We start from the raw sequence: 22,381 nt of genomic DNA, 5'->3' as shown, positions 1-22,381 counted from the left end.
CTCCCAGGGACTAAACCACCAACTGAAGAGTACACATGGAGGGACCCTTGGCTCTAGCCACATATGTAGCAGAGGATGGCATTGTCTGACATCAATAGGAGGAGAAGCCCTTGGTCCTGTGAAGGCCTGTTTCTGCAGTGTAGGAGAATGCCAGGATGTTGAGGTTGGAGTGGGTGGGTTGGGGGGACATCCTCATAGATGCATTGGGAGGGAAGTTGGGAGAGTTGGAGACTGGGAAAGAAGATAAAAACATTTGGAATATAAATACATCAAATGTCCAATAAGAAATGGGGGAAAAAAAGTTACTTTTACATGTCAGGACTTTGGGGGCTAAAAGATAGAGGGCACTGGCCAGTAAAAAGCACCCACAAACATTTGCATCTTTGATACCCTACATGTCACAATATGTTCTGAAGGTGTCTTTTTATGACTCTACATTTTTAGAAATTAACCTGACTCCAGAGACTTGTATCAACAAGCCTCAATATGAACTACGGAAATCCCAGTATACTAAAGCTCTCTGCTCTTCACTGCTAGAGCGAGGCCACCACTGGATATTCAAACCCCTGTTTTCAGGGTGTTATGGCCGTTATCCTCAGGAGATCTGTCCCATAAATGCCCTCTGCAGAGAACAGTTCCCTCTCCAGAACCTCAGAGTCAGTTCTTTCCGAGGCTGACCCTGCTGAAATGGATGCCATCTCCCCATCAGCGTCCTAAGCAAAGCTGGGCATCAAGAGGGTGGTTCAGAGTAGACAGGTTAGAAGCCACTGCTGTTTTCCATGAAACTGCATGAGTAGAGACTAGGGAGGAGTAACTGTAATTATCACTCTACCCTCTGCCCACACTGAAGACTGAAAGTCATCCAGGGACAAAGTGCAAGACTCCAGCTTCTACCCTAGCCTGGCGTTCCTATTTAATACCAGACTACAGGCTTGAGTATCCAATTCACACATGGGTAAGGGCTGCTGGGAGTGGAGGCTACCAGCATGGCCCCTGAGACTTACGCTGGAGTTTCAGAAAAGGATTCCTGGCTCACAGGCTCTAGTTCTGAAACTGATTCCTGACAGGGGTAACTTGGCTCAAACTGGGTTAGTGTCATAATGCCGCCATGCACCGATTGGCTGAATCATAGTATTGCCAGAACATACCTCCTTATCAGACTCGTATGTTGATGATAGCCACTATCGGCCATGCCACTCCCATGGGTTTTCCCTCAATGTCCAAGTCCTAGACCTCCCACAGACATAAGCACTCATAGCCAGGAGGGCAAGGAATACAGGAATCAGGCAGATCCCTTCTACAGAGTCCTCTAGCTCTAGCTCTCCACAGAGTGCTGCTACTCCCCATCACACTTCCGTGTCCATGGCTTGTAGGATCTTGTTGGCTTTACGGGAGATGGGGGAAGAAAGGGCCTTCACTGGTGGAGTCACTTTCCTTGCCTCTCAGGGGAAACCCTGCCAACTGGGATCCCACGTTCCCTCAAAGGAAAGAGAACTACAAAGACCTACGTATTTGTCTGAGGCCCACATAGGCTACAGGGTATTGGGGGCTCTCCTAGCATGGTCCTTTCCTGGTAGCATCTTATGCACAGCGCCACCACGGTCCAGGCAGGTACAGAATGGTACACACTTTCTGCATCACTCGTCTCAGAGTTCGTTTCTCTCAAACAAATTCTCATGTTCTATAAATGAACAGATGCTTCCCACTTTTCATGGTCCACTTGACTTCAGAATCTGGCTGCCCTGGCTCCTTGAATCTGAGCAATCATTCCCAGAATCCTCTGGTGCCTGTGTAACTCCATCATGCTTACCTAACACCGTCTTCATACTTAAAATAGCTGCAGTGAAATTTGAGTCCCTAGAAGAGCGGTGTCATTACTGTTTCCCATCATCCCGACTAAACCGCTTACTCATTTCCAGGTGTTTTCAAAATCAGTTCGGTTCTCACATTCCGTGTGTGCAGGAGACGCTTATTTCTGTTATTCTACCCGGGGGGGGGGGGGGGGATGTAAGGAAATACACAGGCTCCTAATCGTCTTAGCCACAAAAATCGCATAACTGCAGCATGTCTGAACTTGTTAACAGAAAAACCCGAGCAGTCACTTAGGCAGCAGGGCTAAGATTTACTTCCCCGAGATGAACCGCGTGCTTCTCTTCAACCAGGCAAAACCAAAAGTCACGACAGTGCAGAGGCACAACCCTAGGCAGAATGGCTACCCCGTACAGAATCCCACCCCCACGTAGAGTCACTACCCACTGCAGAGCCCAACCGCCCCCCGCAGATTTACTATCCTATGCAATACAGAGAAAACAAACTGTAGTCTCTATTGCAATCCACCTACAATGTGTCTTCTTTACTGGGTGTGTTCAGACAGTGTCTTTTCACACTGGCAACATAATACATCAAAACACACCACTCTGTCTTCGGTGTAAGAATCTGTCACCGAGCCTACTGGCCAAGTTCCCAATAACCCAGAAGCCTATCTTTGTAAGCGTACAATGGTGAGCTCATTATCCCTGACAAGGACTGGCCTAGTGGCAGCTACATGACTCATCCCTGACCAATCAGATAGTAGGGGAATAAGTCAGATGCTTTCAGAAAGATTCCACCCCTGGAATATTGTTAATTTGCCCCCTCCTTTCAGCTTAGACATTGACACCGGAGAGCCCCAGCTCTTGTACCTGGATGCTATAAGGTTAAAGCAGCTGCAGCCATCTTCTATCTAAGAGAACAGAACCACAGGGAGTCCATCCTGGATTGCTAACACCACTGAGCCACTATTTCCACCTCTCCAACAGGTGTGAGGTAAGATACTAAATGCTATATAGTGTAAATCAGTGATTCTCAACCTTCCTAATGTTGCAACCCTTTCATATGCTTCTTCATGTTATGGTGACTCCGCATTATAAAATTATTTTGTTGCTACTTCATAACTGTAATTTTGCTAGTTACGAATCATAATGTAAATGTCTAATTTGTAGGACAGCTGATTGTTGACCCTTATGGGAGTCATGAAAAACAGGTTGAGAACGAATGGTCTAAATGCAGGAAAATTCATTCAGACAACTAGGGTTTACTTCCTGGGCTGGTATTCTTTACACGCAGGGAATCCATAGGCTGTCATCCTATAGGAGGAACCAGAAATAGGCATGTCGAAAACCACACGTGAGCAATCTATATTCCTTAAGTCACACTCTAACATAATGTGCAAGAGATTAGTGGTGGAGACAGGTTCTGGACTCATGCTCCCCTAGCGCCTTGAGGAATTTGGCTTGGTGATCTGGCCTGTCTCATCTAGGGTCTTCCTACTGTGTGAAATACAGAAATCACCACTGTCTTCCACTGTCTTCCCTGTTGTTTTGTTAGACAGGACGCTTTCCTCCAGCCTGGGGAGTCCCAACTCTTCTATCTTCTCTCGACATCTGCCCAGAGACAGAGAAAACAGGTGGTAGTTGTACTGTGATTTCCCCCACAAATGTCCCATCTGTTGATGTAGAATTACAACTTCCTCTTGCCCTCAGTTGCTGCCCCCCCTTTAAAGGCCATGAGGTAAACACTGCTTTGTTCAGCAGGATGTCGATGGCCTGTGGATGGGCGGCAGACCCTCCCCCCTGCTCACAGTGCCTCTGACACACTTCCATCCAGTTCTTTTTAACTCTTCTCTCCGTGGGCTTCTGCTCCACCTCGCCTCATAACCAGTCCAACCCAGTTCTGTTGAGCTGGCATAATGGGTCCGACTTTGGTGAGCGGGAGGTAGCTTTTACAAACCATCCCCCATTCAGCTGCCAACTGACTTAACACAGGTGTTTCCCTTAGAAAGCTATTTATGTGCAGTTACTACATAACTAACCAGGTCACAGGACTAAAGCATTCTTCATCTGATGGATGGGGGTGGGGAGCTAGCTTGTGTCCTTTTCCATGGAAGCTACAGTTCTGCCACCTCAAGGCTTTCTGTTGCTCCTGGCTGGGGAGGGATAAAATCTCACCCAAGAAGAGCAGGGCTAAGCTAGACTAGGCAAGAGGTGACAGAGACAGCAAGGAAGTCATCGCCTTAGAATTTGGGCTTGTACCCAATTAGACAAGATGGATGAAGCAAAGAAGTGCAGGCAGACAGGAGCCGGATGTAGATCTCTCCTGAGAGACACAGCCAGGATACAGCAAATACAGAGGCGAATGCCAGCAGCAAACCACTGAACTGAGAACAGGACCCCCGTTGAAGGAATCAGAGAAAGAACTGGAAGAGCTTGAAGGGGCTTGAGACCCCATATGAACAACAATGCCAACCAACCAAAGCTTCCAGGGACTAAGCCACTACCCAAAGACTATACATGGACTGACCCTGGGCTCCAACCTCATAGGTAGCAATGAATATCCTAGTAAGAGCACCAGTGGAAGGGGAAGCCCTTGGTCCTGCCAAGACTGAACCCCCAGTGAACGTGATTGTTGGGGGCAGGGTGGTAATGGGGGGAGGATGGGGAGGGGAAACCCAGAAAGAAGGGGAGGGGGAGGGGCTGGGGGATGTTGGCCTGGAAACTGGGAAAGGGAATAACAATCGAAATGTAAATAAGAAATACTCAAGTTAATAAAAAAAAAAAAAAAAGAAAATAAGTAATTCAATTAAAAGTGGACAAAGGGCCTGAAAAGACATATATCCAAAGATTTACAAATTATCACAGCAAAAACTTGAAAAAATAAAAAAATAAAAATAAAAAAAAGAATTTGGGCTTGTTTTAAGGTCCCTTGCGATTGCCTTGAGATGTCTATCTTTGGTGAAGGTCTACGGGGCTATTTAGTCTAGTTGACATCAGAATCCTCCACGGCACAGAAATAGTTGGGGACCAATGAAATGACAGGGAAATCTACTAAAAAAGGACCATCACTGTGCTTCCTTTGTCCCTTAAATAGGACATACGTGTTATTGCATTTTTGTTTACTTTGTTTGACAGACAGCACTAGTTTCTTTTTACTATGTGGATACAGGACTTAAACCCAGGATGAAAGGCTTGGCAACAAACACCCGTATCTCCTGAGCCATCTTACCAGCCCCAGGACTTGCTGTTTTTAAAGGTGAGCACACGATAACCTAGATAACAGGTAACACCTCTCACCACCTTTCTAGCCAGGTATGGCTGGGTGCCTGAGTTTACCCTATGTCATCAGAGATTGCTAGTAAATATTTAACGATCAATTCTGACAGAGGGAGAAGGAAGAGACAGGCTGAGCAGCTCTAGGGCTCTAGGGGAGAGGTCAGGCTTCCAGCAGAGGCTGCTAAAGTTGGAGCTGTCAAGAGATATAGCTCTCCCTTGTTGAGTCCCTGGCTCTAGCTCATTGTTAAGTACAATGAAGCATTTTCTATGACTTATTGAGATATCCATTAAAAAAAAACAAAAAACCACGGCGGGGGACAAGCTTCAAGGAATGGTGCACGCCCTTCTCCCATTCTTCCTCTCTTCTGAAAGGAATGAATATGAGATATGTGATGGGTTGCAACTCCAGCTTGCATGTTGGACCCTAAGGAGGAAGCAATTTACTAAGGAACAGCAGGATCCAACACAAAGAGGCCCTGATGACCACGGAACTGCAGGGACGGCCCTGCACAGTGCATGCATGCAAACAGAAACAGACAGAGAGACAGAGAGGAGAGAGAGAGAGAGATATCTAACTTGTAAATATAACCAATTTTTCTCCCTCACAGATTTCTTAGCCATTATCATCATGGCAGGAAGCATTGCAGTATCCAGGCAGGCATGGCTGTGGAGGAGCTCAGAGTTCTACATCTTGTTCCTCAGGCAAACAGGAGAAGACTGCCCACCCCCACAGTGACATGCTGCCTGCAACGAGGCCACGCCTCCTAATGGTAGCATTCCCTGTGGGCTAACCATTCAAACACATGCATCTATGGGACCAAACCTATTCAAACCACCACAAGAGAGGAATACACCAAAGAGGTGGGCTTGCTTGATGAATTGCTCTGAACCAAACTTATAGAGTCTTACAGAGCTTATATTTGAAAGAGGGGGTAAAAAAGCTATATATATATATATATACACATATATATATATATATATTTTTTTTTTTTGAAATGTGGAAGAGGACAGAGAGGATAAAATGGAGGGAAAAGGTTCTAGTGGATGAATCTGGCACAGGCTGATGTGTATGGGAGTATTGTAGCAATGCAGAGGAAAAAGTGGGGAGAGCCAGACCAAGGTGGTAAGAAAGAACAACACAGGGAGCTAAGGCACAGAGACAAATGGCGGAAGACCTCTCTTTGCCAGAGTTATCCTAGGAAAGTCACTGAATAAAACACTCTAATGGCAACATTACAAGCAGACAAAAATGGAATTTCCAGTCACGCACTCTCTAATGTGACTCTTTACATGAGCAGAATCATCTCAGATGTGATAGTTTGTATTTGCAGGACCATCTCAGATGCCTGCTGCAAGCCCTTATGAGGTTTGTGTTTGCTCTTCCCTCAGACATCTGGACCCTGGAGTCACAGCCACCTCAGTTGTCATCCCAGCCCAGGCATTCTCCAGCCATAGCAAGCCGTCTGCCTCCCCAGTCTTACTTTCTCTGTTTGAATAATAAGAGAAAACTGACCTAAAGAAGTACTTACGACAAGCATCTTCACAAATCAGAACTCTATAAATGAAAGCTATATAAAAGTGATCTAGGTAGGGTGGGTGTGTGTGTGTGCGCAGACGCGCGTGTGCGTGTGTGTAAAACACTTGATATGCTCTGGGTGGTAGCTGCGTACACCTTTTTATCCCAGCACTCAGGAGGCAGAGGCAGGCAGATCTCTGAGTTTGAAATCAGCCTGGTCTACAGAGTGAGTTCCAGGTCAGCTGGGGTTCCACAGAGAAACCCTGTCTCAAAACCAACCAACAAACAAACAAAACAAAAACAAAAACAAAAAACAACAAGCAAACAAAAACTCTTGATATACAACCAAAATTGAAGCTTCTCAGTGGATGGCATGGTTTTAAATTATGAACTGTAACAAACAGCATAAACCAGCAGACCACACATATTCCATACTTCAATAATCTGTCTTCCACAGATCCAACAGATCTCAATAAAATGCAACACTCCCATTCAGCTCTGTGCTATAAATTTTATCTCCACATTCACTTCTCCATCCAATACACCCTCCCACATTCCCCGGATAGCACCATTTGTTGTTGTTGTTGTTGTTGTTGTTGTTGTTGTTGTTGTTGTTGTTTAGACAAGAAGGGAATTCTTAAAAATTCTTAAATTCTTAAAAATTCTTAAAAAACTCTTCTTAAGCACGGGCTTGATCTTCCTAGACCATCTTCACTCATACTTACCCACTGTCCAAAATCTAAATTGTTATCATCAAACCTCTAAAAATAAGCCCACCTTTGTAAACGTAAGCCTAATGGATTACTTTGACAAGAAAAGATTCTCTAGATGGCCTTTCCTTCTGTTTTTGTCTCCATATTTCCTCCTATGACTATTTTGGTTCCCCATTCTAAGGACTGAAGCATCCACACTCCAGAGGCTGCCCCACGGGGATCCAGCCCATATACAGCCACCAAACCCAGATAATATTGCTGATGCCAAGAAGTGCATGCTGACAGGAGCCCGATATAGCTGTCTCCTGAGAGGCTCTGCCAGAGCATGGCAAATACAGAGGCGAATGCTAGCAAACAACCATTGAACTGAGAAAGGAGTCCCCTTTGGAGGAGTTGGATTGAAGAGAAAGGATTGAAGGAACTGAAGGAGCTTGCAACCCCATAAAAACAACAATGTCAACCAACCAGAACCCCCAGGAACTAAACCACCATCCAAAGAGTACACATGGACAGACCTATGGCTCCAGCTGCTTATGTAGCAGAGGATGGCCTTGTTAGACACCAATGGGAGGAGAAGCCCTTGGTCCTGCCAAGGTTCCATGCCCCAGTGTAGGGAAATGTCAGGGTGGAGAAGCAGGAAGGGGTGGGTGGGGGAGCACCCTCACAGAAGCGGGGGGAGGGGGCATGGGATAGGGGCTTTATGGACTGTAAACTAGGAAAGGGGATAACATTTGAAATAAAAATAAAAAATATCCAATTTTTAAAAAAGGAAATTTTCTACATGCTAAATTACATTTATACTTAGAAAACACACACAAGCTTAACAAAGAGAAAAGGAACTGTTTCCAAAGTCCAACAGTAAACATTTTAAACAAGGAAAAGAGAAACACTATGAGGAACCTGTTGGCTATGTGCAGAAAGTGTGGGAGGCTACCATGGATGGAGGGTCTGTACTCATTAGCAGTCAAGTGAATTCATGTAATACAAACAAGAGATGATGTGTAGCATGGGTTACAAATGCCATGGGTGGGAACCCCTGTTACTCCTCATTAAAATCCTCTGCAAACCTCTGAGGCGGCCAGTGCGACAGCTCCTAAATTCACTCCAGTTTGTTTCTTTCCGATGGAATAAGAACAGAAATAACTGCTGGATTTTTATCACCACACACGCCCAGTGGAAACACCCAGAGTAAATGCTCTTTGCGTTTCCTGAGGCAAATACTTCAAAGCCCTTTCAACAAATCTGAGAGTCAGAGAGAAGGAAATAAACTCACGTGTCAAACTCGCCAAAGAGATCACAGCTCTGCAGTTTTGAAAGGGCCGATCTGAAATACGATTCTGAAAAATAAAGGGGGGAACACACCTTCTTAAAGATGGTGGGTCGCCAGCCCCCCTCCCCAAACGCATTTTAAATGCTATAGCTACACTGGAGCTAATCAGTGAGAAATTAACAACTTATCTGCAGTTTGTTCACAGTGCTCAAAAAGCACACTCACCATAGTGAGTGTTCTAAAGTTGCCTCCCAGGAGTGAAGATCAATACAAAAACAGTCATAAATTGTAACAAAACTTAGCAATATTAGATGATTCTGAAACTAACTGTAGAAATCAGTGACTTTCAACCAGTCATTCAAAATCTGATACATAGGTATGTGTGTATGTAGTTAATATGTATATTATATAGTATATATCATATATTGTATATGATATATATAGAATCTCAATGAATAGTGGGATGATTGTTGTGTTGCTAAGAGATCGAATAATACCCTCTCAATTTAATGGAAATAAAAATCTACTGATAAAATTAAAATATTAAGGAGCTAGACAAGGGGTTCTCGACTTCTGGGTCCCAATCCCTTTGTGGGGTCTAACAAGCCTTTTACAGGGGTCACCTAAGACCATCAGAAAACAGATAATTACTCATAATAGTAGCAAAATTATACAGCTATGAAGTAGTAATGAAACAACTTTATGACAAGGGGTCACGGTGGCATGAAGTGTATTAAAGGGTCGCAGTATTAGGAAGGTTGGGAACTCATCTAGACCTTGCTGAAGAGGAAACCCGGGGCTAGGGACATGTCCCTGTCAGTAAAGCACTTGTTCTGCAAGTTAAACCTTGCAAACTGACATAGATAACAAGGTAGCCTGTGCTTGCACTCACAGCACAGGGCGAGCTAAGGCAGAAGGAGATTAGAAAGATCCTGTGGCTCTCTGGCCCATCACTCTAGCTACTTGCTGAATTCCAGGCCAGGGGAAGACCATGCATCAAAATTTAAAACATAACAATCAATGTTAAAAAAAAAATACCATTATTTACTCTTTGGTACTATACTGCCTCTAAAAGAGTATTTATGTTTAAAACTTTGATCCTGTCCACAAATCCTATCTCCCTGGAATTAGTAGGAACCAAAGAGATGTGTCTCGCATCAAACAGGCAGAATAAGAACCCAGACTCACCAAAGGTCTTTACTCCATAGGGCAACAGAAAATTATTGGTACCGTATGTGGCGGCAACCTTTACAAAGTCAGCTTTACACAGAAATGGGTAAAACTGAGGAAACCTGGAAGGAAAGAGTAAAGCAGGATCTTGTCAAATACCCACTTTGTGTTCAGCCATCTAAGATCACAACTGAAATTCACGGCAGTGAATGGCTTGGGTTGTACAAATAGTTCTCAAATAATTTAAGACATTTAACATCCGAGCTAGAAGAGCTATGCCGTTCTCAGGCACGGGGACCAAAATTACATCACAGCAATTTTCAAAACAACTCCATGTGGCAAAGTGATGGCCAGGAAGGTATGTAGGTATGGGTGCTAAGCCATCCCGAGATTTAACAGTACCATATGCACAAACTGTACCAACTGTAGAAACAAAGACAGACAGAGTTAAACGTCGCTAGAGAAGTCAACTCTGTCCTCATGCCATTGAATTTGATTCGAGAACAAAAACTGCAGATATCTGTCTTGGTATATGCTCTGACTGCCAGATGTGGCCTATGATTCTCTCCTGGGAACACCTGATAAAGACAGGAAGAACCACTGTGGAGTCCGTCTGGCACAGAATACAGTGCATCAACGCCTGCTCAATAAATGGGTGGATAAACTTTACCTCACGTCAAGTTTTAAGGGACCGTTATAAAGTAGGGAAGGTGCTTATGGGTGTTATCAAAGAGAGAGAAACGGTCTTAACATTTCCACTAATGAGATATTTTCTCCCACCAGAAAGACTACAAGGAGGCTACAGGGCAGGACCTGGTAGGCTTCAATGCAGGCTCCACACAGGCACTGTCTTCCTTCGTCCAACAGCTGTGTGCTCATATTTAAACATGCAGGTGGAAACCAGAAGGGGGGAGGCTGGACCTTTACACGGCTGGATGATGAGTAGAAATAGCAATAGAGCAAAACCGCCATGCTTTTGATTTTATCCTGCTCATTCCAAACTGGCATCGCAACAGGTAAGAGCGTGGCCTGCCCTGACCAAATGTGTGTCCTTGCTTCAGCACCAGCCGTGACAGAGGCCGCAGAGGCTAGTCCACCTGCAAATGTCATTTCAAAATCAGTGCTATTCTCCAAGTTCAGGACCTACACTGGGGAGGAGGAAGTGCCAGGTCGCAAGCTTCAAGGTTGGGAGAAGACCTAAATCCTCCCTGTCTTCTTAAAGAAACCAAGCTATAAAACACGGCACCGGTAAAGGGTTCTCTTCCTCTGAGCTGATCAGAGTGATATGACGATAAGGGTAATCAGTAACTAGCATGTGTTTGCAGTCAAACTTCTATTCGTTGCTTACATTTGTGTTCTAAATGAGATGATTATTTGGCACAATGTGTCAGACATAGCAGGAACCTCAGTAAGCATTAGTTTCACTGGGAATAATTGTGGATATCACAATATATACTACACAGGTTAAAATGTCTTTTATTATGGTGCAATTCTGCAAAAGCTTGCTACAGTTAGATACAGGTAGTGAAGATCTTGTTTGGAGAGGGAGCCTTTAGCCCACAAGTGACACAACTGAAATCTGCACTCAAGGCTGATTTGGAATCTTCCAAACAACACAGCTTCCCAAGTAGAGCTTCCTTGGGGCTCCTCTCCTGGCTTTACTCTATCTCTGAGGCGTTGGCTTGCTCATCCCCAGAGAATACTGTACAAATGACAAGCACATGCCTCCCTGTCCCTTTAACTGCAATCTTAGATATCACTCAGCAGTCCTAAACAAATAGCATAACCTCCTCAGCGGAAGGGAGCCTCAAATACTGCATTAGGCAATTAAACATGCCTCACTGAATTTGGGACTGCTTTCGTTAACTAAAAGTGTGTCACCCAGTCATCTATCCAAGTAGCATCACATGGGGACAGAAATGGTTATAACCCATAATTTCTGGAAGCCCCGATGATCACTCACTGCTCGCATTACCTGTGGATCAATCATTTGCACTCTGCATATGTAGTTCTGTAAAATCGAGGAGAAATTTCTAATGAAGAAATCCTAATAAAAATGCATGATCATGTTTATGGTACAGGGTGGGGGGGAAGAAGCCACAAATAACAGGAGTTCAAAATAGAGTGGGAAAATGGGTGGGGAAAAGCCTAAGAACCTCTGCCTCTCCTTAAAATATACTCAGAGTGGGGTTGGGGATTTAGCTCAGCGGTAGAGAGCTTGCCTAGCAAGCTCAAAGCCCTGGGTTCGGTCCCCATCTCCGAAAAAAAGAAGAGAAAAAAAAAATATACTCAGAGTACTGACTAAACACAGAAGCACAGATTATTAAGCTCCCTGCCCACTTTCTGACACAGGCAGTGTCTGCCATGCACCAAGGTTTGCATGAAAAGGGCAAAGGGTGTGAAAAATGACCATAAAGACATCCTGCAAATGTTAGATGACCACGGGGTTTTTTTCTTTTTTTTGGGGGGGGGGTCTATGTTTTTTACCTCAGAAGACTGGCGAAAGCTGGCTTTTTAAAACAGTTCTTGACATTGTTTTTACTCTTCATTTCCTCATTTGGGAACCTAAGAGACAGAAACAGTGGCCATGTGAAACCAGGAATCCTGCTCAAGGAGTGTATACCCCAGAAACCCACTGGGCTCTACCGCTGACCAGCCTTCTAGGCAGAGGCCACGCATGCACGAAGTCCCACACACACGCACATGCACACCCCCGATGTTTAACACGGCCTTCTCCCAATCCTGCACAAGCTTGGAAATTCATGATTGAACGTCAAGGGAGAATGGAAAAGACCATGGTGACCTTTGGGGTTAGAGGAGCAGTGATTCACAGGGATCTAAGTAGCGTTTGCGCAGGGTGGGAGGCAAAAACCACACTCTAGTTTTAAAAGACCTCAAAGGCCTTTGAAAGCAACCCCAGTCCAAGTGCGCATGACTTTCACCAGAAGTCATAGGTGGGACACCTAGTGACAGCAGACAGTGGAAACTCCTGACTGAGTAACTTCAATAGACCATTGTCCTCAGGGGTATCACAAGTCACACCACTGAGAGCCATATCTTACTGCCTGCCCTAGGTTCTTGGCTTCCTTGGTTCCTGAATGGAATACTTGTCTCCATGACTTGAAAGGGTATTGAGAAACATAAGGAAAGTAAATAGAGGGAATGGCGGGGGATTGGAGAAAATAGCCCAGGAAGAACAAAACAGTTTCACACCAGAACTCATTGGTCATTGGTGAGATGAGGAATCAATGCTTTAAAGTTAATTTCAAAAAAGTAAATGAGAAAAAGGAAAAAAAAAGTTAAAAATTAATCAGTTTCTTTCTACTGTAAATAGGACTCGAAGTGAATAGACTAAACCTGTTATAGACAAATCATTTTTTTTAAAGTGTAAGATCTCCACTATTAGAACTAGGAAGCTACTGAACAAGGAGGACGTAAGTCCTTGGATAATGAGATATTTTGAGAATTCTGCAATGGCAAAGACCACTTGGTTTATACATGACAGTAACACAGATGCGGCCAACCATCACAGCAAGCCGCAAACACTATTTTATACTCAACAAGCCTATCACTTTATGCCTGAGGTTAGAAACATGGAAGGAACACGATGACGGAAAATAAACAGCCATTTTAGAATATTATGAAGACAAACTTGAGGTGGCTCTCAAAATAAGGACAATCACTTGCATTTTTTCCCCTTTTCATTTGTATGTGTTTGTAGACATGCCACGTATGTGTGGGTGTACCCACATGTGTGCATGTGAGAGTGGAGTCTCAAGGTTGACACTGGGAATCCCCCTTGTACACTCTTCTTGAGGTGCGGTCACTTCCCCAAACCCAGAGTTCACCAATACTGTAGTCCTGTGAGCTAGCTTTCTCTGGGGAATCCCTGGTCTCTGACGTATGAAGCTTAGAGGACAGGTGAGCTCCAGTATCCACTGTGCATTCTGGGGATCCTAACTCTTGTCCTCTTACTTGGCACGTGCCTTGACCCCTGAGTCATCTCCTATTAGTTCTGTTGTGTTTGTGTGTGTTTGTGTAGGCCAGAGGACAACTTTGAACATGGTTATCTTTAAGTATTATCTACCTTGCTGTCACGGAGAACCTAGGTCTAAGGATTAGGCTAGGCCCACTGACCAGTATGTATTGTATAAACACCTGGCTGTTTACGTAGGAGGTAGGGATCAGACTTGTGTCTTTATGTTTGTATGGAAAATATTTACCAATTGGATCATCTCCCCTGCCCCTGTAACTGTCTCCCAAACATAGGGAACAAAAGAATGAATAAAGATGTAAGTGAAAGTATGCTTTTGATATGGACACAGCCAGACACTTCACAGAGTCACTTCAGACTCAAGGGTACGGCAAAACTTTCCTTGGGGGACTGATTCTGTGTGTCAATTGTATATATGCTGAAAATATCCACCATAGCTTTCTCTCATGATGTGTGTTGCCTGAAGACTGTTCCCCTACAGAGACTGCACCCTATCAAAACTAGTTTAACTTGTCACGTTGATCCAGCTGTACACCATAACCCCTGCCTCCTGGCTTGACCTCCACGTTGAGCTCCAGAGTGCTGAGGCTTCTCTAGCAAAGAGTCCAGACCACCCACCCAATCCTAGCTTTTTTTTTTTCTTTTTTTTTTTTGAAAAAAATCTGAAACATTTTTATTTTCACATACCTTAAATCACTTTTTAGACCCTCATAACTTACTTAAACTTTTATATCCTTAGACACTTACAACTTGCATTTACATACTTCAATTACTTTCATAGCACCTCCCAACTTACATAAACTTCAAGCTTTTTCTTTTTTTATATAAGAAATTAATTTCTTTATTAATCACATACCAATATAATATAACACATTGTTAATATGTTAAGATATTTAAGCTAATAAAATCTACCTATGATCCTGATTTAATACATATATATGTATAAATTATATATGTATGTAATAATGCATATACAAAGAAGCTAAACAGATATTATAAAATAATATAACATCTTCAATATCTACTGTGTACTAACTTATTATCTAGTACAATGATATCTGAGGGTGAGTCGAATATTATCTGTATTATGTAAATATAAATATAGATATTATTTTATCTATATTATGTAAAATTATAAATATCTAGCAATTGCAATCCTAGCTTTCTATCCATATGTCCATCTGTCTGTCTTGTCTTTGTTTCCTTGCTACCCTCATCAAGTCCAGCCCTAAACACTATGCAAGCACTTGGTACCCCAGGCTCCCTTAAACGGGGTTGAAGGAAACAAGACCACAGTGCACACACATTAGCTATGATCCCCCAGGTCCTGTCAATGAATAATGTTGGTTTAGCTTGAACACCCTTCAAATTCTGATGACAAAAGATGGTTGCGAATTCAAAGTCTTCTTATTACCTTATCATTTCCTCTGTGATCAGCAGGACGCATAGAAAAGTAGAATGGGAGGTAATCTAATCTTGTGGCATTTGGAATTAACTAAGAGATTTGCCTTTCGGTAGGTATTGAGAGCATCCCTAGTAATGATTAGTTGAGGGGAGAAGCCCCTACCACAGAGCGGACGGCACCTTCTGCCAGGTAACCCAGATAGAAAAAGATCAGAGGGAAAAAGCAGCATAGCTTGCTTGCCGTTTTTGCTTAGGAGTGTGCCTGTCGGTCACTGACACAACTTCTGTCTTCCAATGGAACTAACACCCAACGATTTTGAAGGATCCCCCAGGTCTTCATCTGAAGACTGGGTCTGCAGTAGCAGCTTCTTAGACTGGGTGACTACATGATCTGAACCTCTCTCGAAGGGTCAGATGGCCACTGTAGAGTGCCCAGCTCCTGCCACAGAAGCCATTCTAAAGATCCTCTTTTGTAATGTAAGTACATTCTGTGGTTCTATTCTTCTAGAGAACCCTATTACAAATAGTAGCAGAGCAAGCATTTTGCTTTTTCTTCATTTCTTCTATTATTAGGAGATGGCAGACTTGAAGGGAGAGACTCCTCTGGGATAATATTCATTAAATTCTTAATCAGACTTCAAAGTTCTCTGGCCCAGCATTCAGGTCTTAAGGCTAAAACTGTAGGGCCAAGCCACCCACCTGGCATTAGGCTTTCTTCCAGTAGGATTTGCCAAACTTTACTCCATGAGAAAGCTCTACTATACTTCAGTGACAGAAGCACAGAAAACAGAAACATGGGATTGTTTTCAACTCACTAGAAACAACCTAAGATCCATTGAAACACTGACAAAACACCAATCTTCTGTGTATGACAGGAAGTTATGATCCAATTTATTTGGATTTAATTGTGAACTGATAGCCATTTACGAATTAAAAGCCAACTAAACTTTATTCTCAGCCAACAGACTGAAATGGGAAGTATGAAAAACACACTTAGTAATTTTTCTGCACTATGCCTCAACATTTTAAAGTATTTTATAGCGAAGTTATTTTGAAATACACACTATATTTTTAAATAAAGGAAACTGAATGTAGTGTGTCCATATTAGCAGTCACAACTTAAAACTAATGCTGAGTCCAAGAACTACTTAATTCAAGGAAATTAACTATTGTATAAACACGGAATGTTATGTCCTGAATAAAGAGTTAGGCCTATTGCTTTACTGGGGAGTGAGGAATAGGTTGAGGCTGGGGGCGGGGGCTCAGAGGTTAAGAATACATACTATTCCTTAAGAGAAATCAGTTCCCAGCATACATGTTTGGTAGGTCATAACCATTTGGAACTTCAGCTCCAGGGAATTCAACAACACTCTCTTCTGACCTCTACTGGGTACCTCCACACATATGCATATAATCACACAAAAATATGTACATACATACACAAAATTAATTTTTTTAAGAAGTAGGGATAACAAGGTTTTTTCTTTAAAAATTTCTCATGTGTGTATATTTACGTGTAATATATGTGTTTGTTTCTATGTATGTAAGTATGTGTGTATGTGCTTGTGTGTGCCTGAAGGTTTGAGTGTGTGTATGCATGTATATGTGTATATATATATACATATATGTGTTGTGTGTGCATGTGTGTGTACATGTATATGTATATGTGCAGACATGTATACGTGTGTATGTATGTGTGTCCATATGTGTATATATTTATATGTGTATGTGTGTATGTGCATGTGTGTGCCTGCATGTATATGTGTTTTCATGCAGGTGTATGTGCATGTGTATTAGTATGTATGTGCATGTATCTGTGAGTACGTGTGTGTATGTGTGTGCTCGCTCACACATGTATGTGTGCATGTATATATGTGTGTGTGCAACCATGCATCTGTGTGAACTTGAATGTGTGTGTGAGTTTGTGTATGTATACACGAATTCGTGTGTGTGTGTGTGTGTATGTGTGTGATGTTTTTGTCTTGCTGCTCTACCATTCTCCCCAATTCATTTGAGGCAGTTTATCACTAGACCTGAAACTAACCCTGATTTTTTAACTAGCCATCACTAGCAATCTTCCTGTTTCTTATCCATCTCTCCTTCCCAGTGTTGGGGTTACAAATGCCCAAGGTTCTGCTTGGTTTTCACATGAGTTCTAGCAGTCTACATCCAGGTCCTCATACCTGCAGCAAGTGCTTGACCCACTGGGCCATCTGCCTAAAATTGTTAAACTGTTATATTGTTAAACGTTTGCGTAGTAAAACCTGAAACTTACCAATAGCCATTTGTTCCCCACAGGATACAGTATAGCACATAGTAGAGGAAGATGGAGCTCAAGAATATGGCCACCACGTAGCCTTTCATGGCTGGCCTGCCAGAAACAGGGTCCAAAGCGAGAGGAGGTGAATGGGCAGAGGTCTTCCACAATGGCTCAAATACATGAACTAGCAAGTGAATCTATAAAGAGAGAAGAGAAAAAGACATGGGTCCACAACGCTGAAAATGTTCACTGAACATGCAGAAGGAACACTTCTGTTTATTCTCTTTAAGAACCGATCAACATATGATACAAGTTTTCAACAGTCAACCGTTTTGCAATATCAAAGCTAGAGGCTTCCCTGAAACTTCATGTTCTGTAAAAAGAGTAAAAACTTCATTCAGAAACAGAGTTTACATATCTCCATACACAAAACCTTTCTTCAAAAACACTGACGATTATCTTTCTTATTTTGATCCTTCTTAATAAAAAGTACGTGCGTACGTATCCGCTTCAAGATGTGAATAGCCATTTACTTCCTTGGGGCCTGAACTGACTTCAAATATTATGTATAACAGTTTCAACGCTCACTTTCAGTTTTTAAAAACCAGGAAAAAATTTTATTAAAACGTTTCAGCTTTTAGATGTTCACATTTGACTCTTTCAACATCACAGCATAGGTGCATTCAGGTTTGTTTTGGATTAGTGTGTTATTCATGGTCCCTTTGTAGTCAGACAAAAGTTCAGATGGCAATCTTCTCCACCATTTTAACATACACACAACACCTTAGGGAATAGAAAGTTCAGCCAGTGGTTCTCAATCTGCGGATCACAATGCCTGTGGGGTTGCACATCAAACACCTCACATGTCAGATATTTATAGTATGACTTGGAACAGTAACAAAATTACAGTTATGACATAGCAACAAAATAATTGTAGAGTTGGGAGTCACAACGTGAGTAACTGTTAAAGGCTTGAAGCATTGGAAAGTTGAGAACCACTGGAAACATCTGAAGTATGCTTACTCTTCTTTTCTTCAAAAACAGACATGAAAAAAGTCCTACTGTACTGGGTGATTAATGCAGAAAGCAAACAAGATCTAATTCTATTACACATCTTTTTGTTCCAGTGCTTTTGGCTTTTACCAAATATACTATTGCGCTGCTTCCCTTACCAAGGTCCCAAATGATCTAAATAATTGCACACACCACTCCTTTCTTCCTTATCCATCTCTAGTAACTGCAAAACAAACCCCTGAGTATACGAAGTGAGGTCTGGCTGGAATCATTTGCAATGCTATGAGGAAAGCAAGTGAAAAGAAGGAAAATAAGTTGAAGTGAAAAATCTTTGTTGTTTTAATTGTGTGTGTGTGTGTTTATGTGTGTACATGCAAGTGTATGTGCACATGCATGCAGAAACCAGAGGTCAAGCTCAAGTCCCATTCCTCTTCAGTTATCATCTTTTTATCTTTTTCTCCCCTTTTTTCCTCTTTCTAGGCAGTGTCTAGGCTAGCTGGTCAACAACCCCAGGGACCCTTCCAGACTCTGCCTTCCCAGCCGTGGTAGCCTACATCTTTAATCCCAGCACTCAGGAAGCAGAGGTAGGCAGATCTCGGTGAGTTGGAAGCCAGCCTGGTCTACAGAGAGAGTTCCAGGACAGCCAGGGCTACACAGAGAAACCCTGTCTCCAAAACCTAAAAAAAAAAAAAAAAGTGTGCTACCTGGCCCAGCATTTTCACATCTATTCTGAGGGTGGGATTCATGTCCTCTCCCACGCGCTTGTACGGGAAGTACTTTACCTACTGAGCGATCCTCTTACCTCCTAGCTGGAAGTCTTAAGCCAGTTTTTGCCTTTGTAAATGGAACAGAGTAAGTAAACAATTGAGTTTTGCGTTTGTTTGTTTTTCTAACAGAGGGTCATCTTAGGAATCCCGATTGTCCTGGGTTGCTCATAGCTGAGACTCCCAGGTGCTAATGTACTGTAGGGAACTTGATAAGCCGCTCCAAACTGGGACAACCACCTGGCTGAGCTTCTGAGCTTGTCACTTCTGAGCGTCAGCTATCGCTCTGTGCAGCCACCCTCCCCAGTGCCATTATAAATACATTAGTTTCAAGTGGCAGGAGTATGCAAGTAAACAAGGGAGTTAGGTATATAAACTTTAGTCCACACACTCACCTGAAACTGAGTTTGTGTAACTCACCCGAGGGTGGAGGCCTTAGGACAACCAGTTTGCTTGTTTCTGAATGCCCAGACATGTCTACAAGCCAGAGCACACCCTCAGTGTCAGCAGATTGTCACACTGTCCTAGAAAGCAACTGACCACAGTCTAAGGTTGTCCAAAAAAAAAAAAAAAAAAATGCTCAAAACAAGCATTTACGTTTTTGCTCAAAATAAATAATAGTCATGTAAATAAATAATAAAGATATAATTTACCAGTATCAGCAAAATTTTGAAAATGGAGTTAGACATAAGGGCCCTAGAAGATGTTAGTATTTAGTGTTCAATCTGCTTCCTTAAGCCCTAGATCATACTCTTAGGTGTAACTTTATAAAGCGTAATGTTATGTGTAAGTGAGAAATGTGTTATGCCTTCTTTCTCACTCACTAATGTGTGGGCCAACTGAAAACAAAGAAATGTAAGAAAATGTTCTCTTTTTTTCTCCCCCTTCAAAAAGTAAAACAAACCCGCTTTTGAAGTGGCACTGTACACAGCACTTGAAAAAACAAAACAAACAAACTTAGGAAACGTAAGTATTTTCTAGAATTTCATGGCCAACTCTAAGCTTTGATACTCAAGGTGCAGAGAAGGCCAGGGTCAACCAGGATATCCTGGTGATAAACATGTATGGTCCCTCTGTTTGTTCACAGGAAAAAGCTTCCACAAATAGACTAATTCTCTAATTATAATCCGGTAAATGGAATGACTATGTTGTTTGGAGCAAAAGTATACAAAGGAAAGCCAGCCAGGATTTCATATAGGGTATGTGGCTTCAAAAACCCAGAATGGCCTAGAACTTAACCTTCATATAATAAGCAAGTGCATTTTAAGGGCTTGACATTAACCATGAAGGGTGACTGATTTTGGAGCACGGGTGTCCTTCAAACCAGAGTGTCACAAAGCCACTACTTTACCACGTGCCCTGGGGTCTTCAAGGAAGTCAGAACTCACCTACAAAGGGCACAGGTTGGGCTTTTCCTCAGTGCTGAAATAAGCTGAAAGATGGCCAGCACTTCAGGCTGGGAGAAAGGTTCACTCTGTGAAGGGTTTGCAATGGAAGCATGGGGACGTGAGTTCAGACCTCCAAAGAAGCTGGATATGGATGTGTTTTCTGTAACTTTAGCACTTGGTAGGGATGGAGTCAGGAAGGGGCAGATCGCTGAAAGTACACTGACCAGCCAGTGTAGCTTAACAGATGAATTCCAGGTCCAGAGGTTCTCAAAAGATAAGGAAGAAAAAGATGGAGAAAGATACCCAATGTTGACCTCAGGCCTGCATACACATAGGAGTAAGTACCTCTCTCCCTCTGTCACCCTCTTCCCTTGCTCCCCCACACACATTCACAGGCACGCACACACACACACACACACACTCACACACATTCACACTCACACACTCACACACACACTCATTCACACACATTCCCACACACACACACTCATACACACATTCACACACATACTCATATGCACTCACACACAAACACACTCACACACACGCTCACACACACTCACATAAACACACACACACACGCGTTTTTTAGGACAACAGTTTTCTATTCTCTTCAATAATGAAAGAATGTACTATTTGTATTGAGCTTCTAAACTCACAAACAGCCAGTTATTGTAGCTATGCCTATAAGGGTCAAAATAAGCTTGCTAAGTGGCTATGAGCCTCTTGATGATAAAGGTTGTCTCCCATCACACAATTTACGAGAGAAAGAGTTTAGTCTGTCCCCGAGAGATCTATTCCGGAGTCGCCCTGTCATCTCAAAATAAAAAGGGAGAGAATCACCATCTAAGACTTCCTCATGGTACATTTGCTGGCATTGTTCTGGAAGTGTTGATAATAGTTAAGAGGAACCATCTCTACAGCAGAAACCAGGGGTCAGTGCCAGCCGGATGCGACGGGAGCCACATGAACAGCTTACCCTCCCTCAACAGGAGATTGTTTCTTTATTTTATTTACTTATTTATTATTTATAAGTACACTGTTATGGTCTTCAGGCACACCAGAAAAGGGCATCAGATCTCATTAGAGATGGTTGTGAGCCATCATGTGGTTGCTGGGATTTGAACTCAGGACCTCTGGGAGAGCAGTCAGTGCTCTTAACCACTGAGCCATCTCTCCAGCCCTCAACGTCAGATTCTTAATGCCTACAAAAGTTTGAGGATCGCTGCTCTGGGATTCACTATAGAACCACGAGGTAGGAAAAAATGATTACTGTGTTTGTTGAAGAATAGAGACCACACCAGATGGGTACAGTAAGTACCAAATATGGCTTCACGCTTCCTGAAAGCAGACACGACCTGTGGTATTTTACTCCCAGCATAGGGCCTGGCACACAGAGGTTGCTAAATAGATGACTGACGGATTTAGTTACAGATACCAGGACTCAATGCTCTATACTAATTCTTCACTGTAAATGCCTAGCAAGTGGCACGTGCTCGAGGAATAAAGATGACCTAAGTCCATTGAGAAGTGAGCACTGATCTATGCCAGAACATCTGGGAAAGGATCCTGTGTATCATCCCTTGACACCCTGACAGCCACCCTTGGAGGAAGTGGTAAGCTTACACAGTTGCTATTTTAGGAGGAAGAAACCGAAGGGCGGAGAGAAGTTTCCCACCTGACAAGTAGCAGAACCATGATTCAAACCGTATCTACCCTACGGGAATCGTGACACGGACCGCCTCTCCCAGAGGTACCCTTCACAGACGAGCGGTTCTGTACTTTTCACACCAGATTAAAC

General features: G+C 42.9%; 1 protein-coding gene and 1 long non-coding RNA gene across 15 annotated transcripts in view; one reads left to right on the top strand and one right to left on the bottom strand.

Moving 5' to 3' along the window:
- Positions 1-22,381, bottom strand: part of St3gal6 (ST3 beta-galactoside alpha-2,3-sialyltransferase 6) — a 60,821-nt gene that overhangs the window by 12,469 nt on the left and 25,971 nt on the right. For 7 of the 13 annotated variants that reach the window (XR_015632782.1, XR_015632783.1, NM_001433931.1 and 4 more), the window contains 4 exon segments: positions 17,430-17,611; positions 12,244-12,321; positions 9,775-9,878; positions 8,590-8,653 (listed from right to left, as the gene is read on the bottom strand). Coding sequence is in view for 10 of the 13 variants with exons in the window: in NM_001433931.1 (NP_001420860.1) it covers positions 8,590-8,653; positions 9,775-9,878; positions 12,244-12,321; positions 17,430-17,518 (335 nt within the window). In the remaining 3 variants the exon portion in view is untranslated. 13 annotated transcript variants of the gene reach the window in all.
- LOC108352323 (uncharacterized) lies at positions 2,648-6,864 on the top strand. Of its 2 annotated transcripts, none has more exons than XR_015633385.1 (4): positions 2,648-2,805; positions 4,981-5,067; positions 5,696-5,948; positions 6,477-6,864. It is a non-coding gene; the product is annotated as an uncharacterized LOC108352323 (long non-coding RNA). The 2 variants fall into 2 exon arrangements; XR_015633386.1 differs by having other exon boundaries at positions 4,947-5,067.

This window comes from Rattus norvegicus, chromosome 11 (genome assembly GCF_021556685.1).
Source record: "Rattus norvegicus strain SHRSP/BbbUtx chromosome 11, alternate assembly SHRSP_T2T, whole genome shotgun sequence".
Lineage (NCBI taxonomy): Eukaryota > Metazoa > Chordata > Mammalia > Rodentia > Muridae > Rattus > Rattus norvegicus.
This window is presented reverse-complemented; position numbering and strand designations above follow the sequence as displayed.